The sequence below is a fragment of the Onychostoma macrolepis genome, chromosome 03 (genome assembly GCF_012432095.1).
Source record: "Onychostoma macrolepis isolate SWU-2019 chromosome 03, ASM1243209v1, whole genome shotgun sequence".
Taxonomy (NCBI): domain Eukaryota; kingdom Metazoa; phylum Chordata; class Actinopteri; order Cypriniformes; family Cyprinidae; genus Onychostoma; species Onychostoma macrolepis.
In genome coordinates this window covers 44,553,773-44,563,880 of record NC_081157.1, presented here as the reverse complement: position 1 = coordinate 44,563,880, position 10,108 = coordinate 44,553,773, and the positions used below count along the sequence as shown (strand labels likewise).

The following is a 10,108-nucleotide window of genomic DNA, read 5'->3' as shown; positions in this document are numbered from 1 at the left end:
ATATAAAAGATTAATACAGTAAATGGACTGTGAGAAATGAGAGACATGCTCATTCTAGAGAGCATCTGATACAAACAAAAATTGGTATAAGCCCTGTGAAAAAGATGGGTCATTAATATTGTTGGTACATTTACTCCAAATGTACCAACATTTGGTCTGGAGAGCATCAACATGTTGGACAAGAAGGAATTGTTGGTTTATGCCATCATATTAGTATTTACGTTAATTATAGGAATCATTCGAAATGCAATCCTTATTATGTGATGAAATATGATTACTTGTTTGGTTGGCCTCATCCTATCATTGCTGTCATTATCATCTCCTCTTCTGTATGGCTTCACTTTCTTTCTTCTCACACACATAAATTGCTTTTTGTGCTTCATTGTGGTATTTTCTGTATCTAGCGATGACCACCAGGATGCATGCTCATGGGTTATTAAAATAAAGAGCGGAGCGATCAATATTCAGCAGTCCAGAAAGCCAACAATTACATTGGAAAGCTCTTACAGAAACCATTTAGGAAACCGGTGTAATAACTCAGCTGGAGGACTGCAGCTAACGACAGCATCCCACTTATGAAGAACGGGATTTTAGCAGCTTTTACAAGAATTGATCAAATATAGTCCAACCCCTAAACTGTAAATAAACATCTGGTGGTAACATTCCAGGCATCATGAATCAGAATAATCAGAATTATGGGATTTTACTGCTCATATACAGTGTTGGGGGGGTTCTCATAATTGCAAATGTATATTTCACAATTCTGACTTTTTCTCAGAAATCTAAGTTCATATTTTGCAAATTCTGATATCTCGCTTACTCAGAAAAGTCAGAATTGTGTGATATAAACGCAGAATTGTGAAAAAGGCACTTGCAGTCTTTATCTGCACTCTGCAAGTTCATTTAACCCTATAACAAATGATGCATAATTAAATATACAGTGCCCTCCACTAATATTGGCACCCTTGATAAATATGAGCAAAGGCAGCTGTGAAAATAAATCTGCATTGTTTATCCTTTTGATCTTTCACTCCAAAAATTCACAAAATTCTAACCTATCATTGAAGTAAAACAATTGAAAGTGAGGAGAAAATCTCATGATGAAATAAATGTTTTTCTCCAATGAATGTTGGTCACAATTATTGGCAGAGATTCTGGATGAAGAAACTGGTCTCTGATCTCTTGTCAGGTGTTCTCCAAACTCTTCAGGCATTACAGGAGAAAACTCAGAGCTGTTACCCTGGGAAAAGGATGTGTGCAATAATTGGGTGCCAATAATTGTGGCCATGAAGAAAGCATTTATTTCACAACGAGATAAGAGATTACAGTTTATAATGTTAAAAAAATACTCATTTTTGGGTGAACTAACCCTTTAAAGGTGACATGCATGATTTTTCATCTACTAGATGTCAAACAAGAGCACTGCTTATCAGACCAAACAAACGTGTGCTTTAGCCACACCCCCACCCTCCATTGTCAAATAATGTCAATGACACTCCTGTCTTCAAAATCAGATACCTGTCTTGTAAGTTTGTCAGTTTATCTGTTGATGGCCTTTCTTCATATTCTTCCTTAATCCTATGAACAAATGGAGCATAATAAATTGCAAACAATAAAAAGTTAAACACTGTAATGAGTACAAAACTAATCATTTCTCACCTGGTGGAAAGCCTGAATGGGGTCTGACAGTATTTAGTATGAGGTAGGGCTGTACTTCTCTCTTCATAGCCTAACTCTTCTTCAGTGTTCGCCAGCTGCTGAAAGCCAACTCCAGATTCACTCCCATTTTGGAGTAAGCTTTATCTGCCCAAACCTTCGCCTCTCTATACCTTAGTTTTTTGGTGTGGTGCCCACCATTTCCGTAGCAGCTTCAACACCTGGTTGATGGAATTTTTAAGTCCCACCCTCACCTGCGCCATGTGTGGTCATTTGTTGAGGGCTCCCACTGGTACACTCACTGGCCAAAGCCCAGAAACGTCCCGAGCACAGCATTTGACCCGTTTGTTATGAACAACTTTATAAACACTAGATGTAGCACGGGAGCACCACATCTCAGACCAAAACTAGACTGGCTCTAGATATTATATTTATTAAGTTATTTATGCATTGAGGAGAAGTAAAGCCAGGTCCAAGTCATACTGGAGCCCTTTGGGTTCACCATCCTGGGCAAGTCAGATCCTTATCTGGCCTTATTCCTTTCTTTGGAAAGGGTTTTTATTTTTTTTCTTCTTCTTCTTCTTCTGTGGAAGCTCAGAAGAAGCAAATACCCAGATAACAAAAATAAATAAATAAAAAATTGTTACATTATCATTATGTTAATAAAAAAACGTTGTAATGTAATGTTACAGTTACTGTATGTGAATGTTACAGACAACATATTTTTGCAAACATTATGGGAACGTTACATTTGAATGTTCTCTGAAACACCTGAAATGAATAAATAGTAACATTTAAAAAGCATTAAACAAACATCCAACTAAAATGTTTCAGAAAAACATTCTATAAATGATGTACAAGTAATGTTTTTGTGCTAATGTTTTAAGAAAATGATTGAAGACCAGCTAACTCTGAACAGCCCTGTACATTCTGTATCACAATACTGCTGCCATTTCCAGTGTATTTCCTTTATTAATATTGATTTTATTTGTAATCTTCTATCTGTTACATAACATTGCTTGTTTATTTGTTTTTTTTCTAGCTGCAAAAATATGAACGTTGCATCCACTCAGACAACCAACATGCAGTGCGTCAGTCGTTTCCAACTTTGATCAGTATCCAGAATTTGCATCGGACATCAAGTATTCATTGTACCAAACAGAAATGTCTTTAGATCTGAACACTGAAATCCAACAATAATATCACCATGATTTACATAATCTGTTGCAGACCTGTCAAACAGTTTAGCCCATATCCTGCGTCATGCTCACAGGGTGGATCTCTCACGCTCAATGCTGATGTTTCCAGTTCATCTGGTTTCCAGAAAGGCATCTCTGACCAAAACAAAAGACTATACAAGACAACGCCCCGATTGTCACTGACCAAACAAAAACCTATATTTATAAATTAATCTTATGTTACATTCACAATAACCACAGTATCATTTCAATACAAGTGTTCACATTCAGCATCAACATTTTTCTGTTCTTACCAGTTATAATAACAATAGTTTTTGTAAACCTGTAAATAAAGGTAAAAGACTGTGGAAAGGGCAAGACATCAATCATAAATCAATAATTCGCTTTCAGTACAGTGCCATAATCAAAGTGTCTATGGTCAAGTTTAGCATTTCAGAGGTTCACCTGAAGTTTTCCAACGTTTTCCATAAAGTGCATGACAGGATCTTCCAAAAAGAGGCAGGAACTACAGATGATACTCAAAAATAAGTCTTTCACGATCATGATGTGATCAAAAAAATGGACAAAAATTGAAGATCTAATTGAAGTAGATGCATTTTTAGGTGTCGAACTGTCCAATTATTTGCTGTTAAAATTCATTGAGAGGATTCATTTTCTGTCATCCCACTTTTATTCTCATTCTGGAAGCATCTTGAGACGGTAATCACTGTTAAGAGTTCCCAAGACAAAGATGATCCAATGATGATTGACTCCAGCAGGCCTTCAAGTGACACGTCATTCATCCATTCTGTTAGTCACTCATGATTCCCGGAGTCCTTTTGCCTTTCTGAAGTTCATTTATTCGACTTCTCCAGTCCATATTCCTCCTCCAGTCCATGCTCACTTGGGTAGGAGTTCGCGGTATGGCACCATCAGGTTCCCCAGGTACCAAAAGATCCAAAACACCAAGCTAAGGAAAATGATAATAGGTCCGGACAGGACGAACAAATCCCAAAAACTGATAGGTACAAAAATGCCAACAAGGAAGAGAACTAGTCCGACAACGTCGAACAGAATGGCCAAGAAGAGAAAGACGAAGCAGCGTCCCACTCTTTCCTTGCAGTCCATCTTGGAGAAGCTCAAGTAAGGAGAGCCAACAGACGTATGGCAGGTTGATGGGCCTGAAGAACGAATGACAGGCACGCTCTCTCCAAAAGACTTTCATAAAGAAGCTCACCCACATTCTTACGCAGTGCATTTCTTTGACGGCAGGTATGCAACCACCAAAACAAGTTCAACTGCCTGCCGAACGCCTGCTGAAAATATCAAGAATTATTTATATGCATATTATTCCTCAGACTGTTCTTATCACCATGACAGTGGATCTACTAGATAAACACTTGAGAACAGATTCAGAGATTTCCACAGACAGAGAAAAGCCTTCGTCAAAGCACCGGCGCAGATGAAGCATTACAAGTTTTGCGGAGTTGTTTTCTCAGTTACGTAATATTCAAACCACCAGTATGAGTCACAGAAACACACTGCACATTTCAGCAAGTCACACAAATTGATGCATTATTCAATTTTGATAATTAACCCTAACACTCAAAGGTTAGGCATTAGCTCAAATCACTAACCGTAAGCGTGCAGCAATAGTGACTAAGCAAACATAACTAATGAACCAAGAACAATACAGTCATATGGGTGAAATGTGGTTTAATAGCGTGCATCATTTATACAAACTGAAAACAACTTTAACTTTACATGCATTTCACATTGCATTGGTTAAAACAACAGCAACGCAGTATTGTGAGTGAAAGAGGGAGTGTTTACAGTCAGGATTTGTTTGGCATGTCAATATTACATGCTTTATATTTACATACATCATCCAATTTTTCATATACAGCATGTTTACGCATGTATAGCTCGCTCACTACTGAAAATAGAATACAGTATATAAATATATAGTTAATTATTTAACCACAATAGTTAGCAGTAAAATCAAGTCACTGCTTTGCTTTAGTGGAAAGAAATCAATCAATCAATGTTGGATAGACCCATATGGCACAAAAGAAGAAGAAAAAAACTGGCCAAAATATATTTCAAACATGCTGTAAACAGTCAAGCTCAATAAAATAGATCCATATTTTAAAATTCAAATTATATTTAGTTTCAACCATCATAAATATTTCTAAATGTATTTTGGAGCCAAGAAAATACTGTAAAAATTATAGCATTGTTACAATGTATTTTATTGGACTGAAATATACGAAGGGCAAAATCATTAAAAAAAAAAAAAAATCCTAATTTAAAATAAAATATAAAAATAATATACAAAAAAGGCCAAAAAATAAATTGGTATAAAAGATATTTACATTAAATTAATTTTAAAACATTTTAGAAAATATTTTGGCCTTTTTTGTATATTTTGAAATATAAATAATAATAAATAATTTAATAAATATAATATCTAGAGCCAGTCTAGTTTTGGTCTGAGATGTGGTGCTCCCGTGCTACATCTAGTGTTTATAAAGTTGTTCATAACAAACGGGTCAAATGCTGTGCTCGGGACGTTTCTGGGCTTTGGCCAGTGAGTGTACCGGTGGGAGCCCTCAACAAATGACCACACATGGCGCAGGTGAGGGTGGGACTTAAAAATTCCATCAACCAGGTGTTGAAGCTGCTACGGAAATGGTGGGCACCACACCAAAAAACTAAGGTATAGAGAGGCGAAGGTTTGGGCAGATAAAGCTTACTCCAAAATGGGAGTGAATCTCCAAAAAAATATATTGGTAGAAAATATATTTACATTAAATTAATTTTAAAACAGTTTAGAAAATATTTTGGCCTTTTTTGTATATTTTGAAATATATAAATATATATATATATATATACACACACATATACATACACTTACAGTTTTAAATGTTCACTTGTGTACCAAGATGAAGCAACAGGTCCCATGAATACACTTTCAGTCCATTGTATTTGCTGTTGGACTGGTTTGGTTGGTGGTGACAGCATAGAGTGTAGCTAAGAAATGAAATGACTTGTCTGTGGAGGAGTTTGCATGAGCGCTCACCTGCCACTTTGAAAGGGAAATTGTTTCCTACAATGCAGGAGGTGGTGCATGAATTTACAAATGAGGATGTGCAAAAAACAAGGGCTGTACCTGAGTAACTCTTTACAACAACACAGAATATCAACGATAACAAAAAACACAACACAAGTGGACACGATGACACACATTGAATGTCTATACATCAGACAATATTATGGCCATTTTGAGATAATCAACATTTGGCTGGTGCAACAATAGTTTTGTCGAAGCATTATAAATTCTTCTAATGATTTTTGTGCAAGTAGGAGTTCACTTCATTTCACCAATTTGGTGTGCATTAAATGTATTACAGTATTATATCAGCCACCCTGCTTTATAGATATCAGGCCATTGAGAAACTTCGACCCCCATATAAACACAACAGACGGTAGTGTTTCACTATATTCAAGCAGTTTTACTATAGTACTATTGTACCATGTGAATTGTATGCAGCATCTCTAAATGTACTGCTGATGGCAAATGTTTGAAGACTATTGAAGGCTCTTGGCTATTCAGTCATTGTTTTAGGACCTAGAAAAAAAGAAAACAAGCTTCTTAAACTTTCATGAGAAGGACACATTTCCAGTTCTTGAATGAATTAGAGAGTGTGCTTTCATTTTGAAATCTATATATGCACATCTATAATGGATATTAAAGGTCAAGGATGATGTAGTTTAAATGATAAAAATACCACAAAATGAATGCATGCAAGACTGTACATAGAAATACTGTATGTATACAAGAAGTACGATGTTATGTAAATAATCTAAATTGTAGGTTTAGATTTGCAGCTCATCTTGGTAAACAATTACACACCAGTTAAAATAGAAACACACGGATGTTTATTTATGAAAATGTCATGCACATATCACAAAACTGTAAAGATCGAGTCACATACTGGGAGTTTATTGTGTTGAATTTAACTTTATTGTGCTGATAATTTAGAGTTAATTTAACTCACCTCTTTTCACAGCAGAACATCAATGCTCTCTGGCTGATCATCTGGATTCTCCTCCTGAGGTTTATCACCGTCTTTGGTCACATCTGATTCTGATTCTTCGTACCCTTCATTCTGGTAAAAGTGAACTGATCATCTCCCGGCTTTTTCTCCTGAGACTCTTCATTGTATTTGCTCACATCTGATTTAGAACAGTCTTCTGACCGGGTCTGGTCATCTATCTCCTCCCGAATTGGTTTGCATGACTCCTCGTCCTCGTACCCTTGATTCTGGTAGCACATGAACTGATCATGGTCTGACTTTTCTTTGGCTAGTTCATCACATTTGATCATATCCGATTCAGGATCTTTGTGTCCTGGGAAATAGGTGGATTTTCCCCACGTTACGTTTCGAATGGTGGAAGCTTTGCTTCCTGTTTTCTCACCTGTGCAAAAATAATAGATACGCTTTTATATAGATCAATATACACAAATACAAGAATAGACACAGACTGGTAATGGTTATTTAATCAGTATTTATTATTCAATTTATTATGTAATCTTGAAAGAATTTAATAATAGGCCCTAATACTAATAATAATAATGAAATGTTCTTCAGTAGGGCTTTATAAGTAAATGGTGGAGGGGGGAAAAATGACATGTGAGGAAAAATAAGAGCTTATTTCAATGCAAAACATTTGCGTCCCCCCTTGAAACTTTGCGTTCGCTCGTTTAGCTACTTTTGCGTTCCCCCAATAAACGCTGTGGTCTCAAAACTATTGCGTTTTCCCCATTATTTCCATGACAAACTTTTTTATATCTTATATCTTTATATATTTTTTTATACTTTTCTTAAATCCTTAGGTTAACAGGCGACTTAAAAAAAAAAAAAAACGTTCTTAATGTTTAATCATAGGATCTTCACGTCGGTGTTTTGGCTTCTGAGTTCTCTCCAACATCGGTTAAACAATAAAACGCTTCTCACCGGTGTTGTCCTTCAGGTGTGTTTTGGACAGTCTCTCGGTGAGCTTCCTCGCGAGCTCTTTGACGCTGTGCGCGGCGCTTGATCTGCGCGCCAAACCTTCATCCTTCACCCTGATATTCCCCACGTACCACATGAGCCACAAGGCCAGGCTGACGAACAAGACCAGCGCGCCGGTGTGGATGAGGAAATCCCCGTAAAACACGCCGTGCATCCGCACGTTACCGAATACCCCGACGAACAGCAGGACCACACCGAGGATGTCGAAGACGATCGCCATGACAAATAACGGCAGGCAGCTACCGATGCACCTGAGCGCCGTCATCTTCAGGAGGAGGATGAGGATGAGGATGCTGCAGCTCCCGTCGCTAGCGGAAGAACTGCCGAGCTCAGGTGAGACGCACCTGGCGCACAGGGAGGGAACGCCCTCGTGACGTCACGATGGCTGCAAGGCTGCTGACGGTGGGACTGCGATAATCAAAATCAAATGGCCTTCCTACATCGCATGTTTAATTCAGCGACCATATCACTATTTGTGCAGTACTATAGCGTATAACATCAATTTTTGCTCTTTTGACTGAAAGAGTAGGCTATTATATAGGCCTACTGCCAATGCTATATTGTTAAACAAAATTTAATTGCAAATGAATAATAAAAAAATACAAATAAATAGCCTAAATAACCATTTTACTTCTGAAACGAGGATTTAAATTTACCACTTACAACAGCAAAAAAAGTAGCTATGCATAGCCTACCTACATTGTGAAATTTCGTGGGCAAAAAAGGTCCAGGCAGTTGTCATAAGCGAAGAGATATATTTAACAAAGCATTTCTGTTGGTCAAGGCGTTGAATTCGAAACTTGAACAAGAGTGAAAACTGCGTGGGTAAGTTTACCGCCTTCACGCAAAACTTTGAATGATTTCGCCCGCGAAATTTCTCTGAGCAACGGTGATTTCGGCCGCACTGCACTATATCAGTTTTCTCACATATAGATGCTGTTTGTTTACACGCCAATAATAACTCAGGATGTTGGATTCTGTGTCAGGTTGTACATCCTAAAAAATTTGCCTGTCAAATGTGGGCTCAAGTCATTCAAACGAGAGATCTGGGTCTATAAAGCTGCACGCATCTTTCTCTTCTATTCATGTTTGAGGACTTTAATCTGACACGTTCTGATTGGATGGTATGATAAGAAAACGAAAATTCAAAATAGGCTAGTACTAAATAGAATAACAAAGAATAATAATAAAAAAATAAAAAATAAATAAATAATATATATATTGTTTTACATATTTCCAGCTTTAAAAAAGACAACATTTCTCACAGTAAAAGAATTTGATTCAAACTCTATTTTAATGTTCACATTATGCATAGTTTTGACCTCAGTTTGAAAGCTACACACAAAGCAGGCAGGTTAGTCGCCACGCTGGTTAAATAGACTCATGGAGGAAAGCAGAAAAAACTTTGTAAACTGTACTTTCTTACATTTTCGGAAGAATTCAGATCCAAAAGGTAAAGAAGTCCATCTTTTAGTCTCTGTTTCCTGCTGCAGATGTGGAGTCTATGAGATTTTTTGCCGATTTAGTCATCCAAAAAACAAGTTATGTTTAATACATGTTCAGGTAGATGAAAGATGCGATTTCTCCATTAGGGCAAGACACTACAGGTGAATAGAGTAAACATATGAAAGTTTCCCCACTTTAAGGACTTTAAGGCAACTGTTTTGCATTATAAGTTTTCTGAAATGTTATGTGTAAATACACAAATGAGGCATTATCTAATTCAATACAGGTATACATATTTTAATGCATTTCCAGAACAGACACCTATAAAGCCAAGTTCAAATTCTTGTTTGATTTTTTACAGAGGGAATTTCGAATTTCTCTTATCATTCAATAAATCAGAAAATACTGTCAACAGCCAGAAAAAAAGTAAAATAAAGAACGTTTATAAATCAGATGAATTATACATGAACAAACCCAAACCATTCACAATATAGGCAGGAATAAAACTGGTAAGTTTGGTGTATGTAAGAGCTGCTGAAGTGGAGATTTTTGGCACACTTTGAAAATACAAACTTTAAGGATATTAAAATATATTCAAATATATAAACACTTATTTTGGATGTTTTCTTTCCACTACTCTGCAACAGTGTTATTTTAGTATTATTAGTTTATTATTAGGCTATTTAATATTTTGTATTATTATGAAATTTGTATATTTGTATTATTATATATAGATATATGTATATATAT

General features: G+C 36.4%; 1 protein-coding gene across 1 annotated transcript; it reads right to left on the bottom strand.

Moving 5' to 3' along the window:
* Positions 1–4,481: 4,481 nt before the first annotated feature.
* On the bottom strand, positions 4,482–8,551 carry LOC131537458 (uncharacterized). Its single transcript, XM_058770912.1, has 3 exons — positions 7,856–8,551; positions 6,896–7,316; positions 4,482–6,465 (listed from the first exon to the last, which is right to left on the bottom strand). The coding sequence occupies exons 1-2, from the start codon at positions 8,175–8,177 to the stop codon at positions 6,973–6,975; spliced, it is 666 nt and encodes a 221-aa protein (XP_058626895.1). The 5' UTR covers positions 8,178–8,551; the 3' UTR covers positions 4,482–6,465; positions 6,896–6,972.
* Positions 8,552–10,108: the final 1,557 nt, after the last annotated feature.

What these genes read in the sequence shown, in the direction of transcription:
- LOC131537458 (XM_058770912.1), bottom strand. Translation starts at nt 8,177, where the DNA reads ATGACGGCGCTCAGGTGCATCGGTAGCTGCCTGCCGTTATTTGTCATG. An exon ending in ACACCTGAAGGACAACACCG is followed by an intron (nt 7,317 to 7,855) that starts GTGAGAAGCGTT and finishes ATTTTTGCACAG; the next exon opens with GTGAGAAAACAGGAAGCAAA.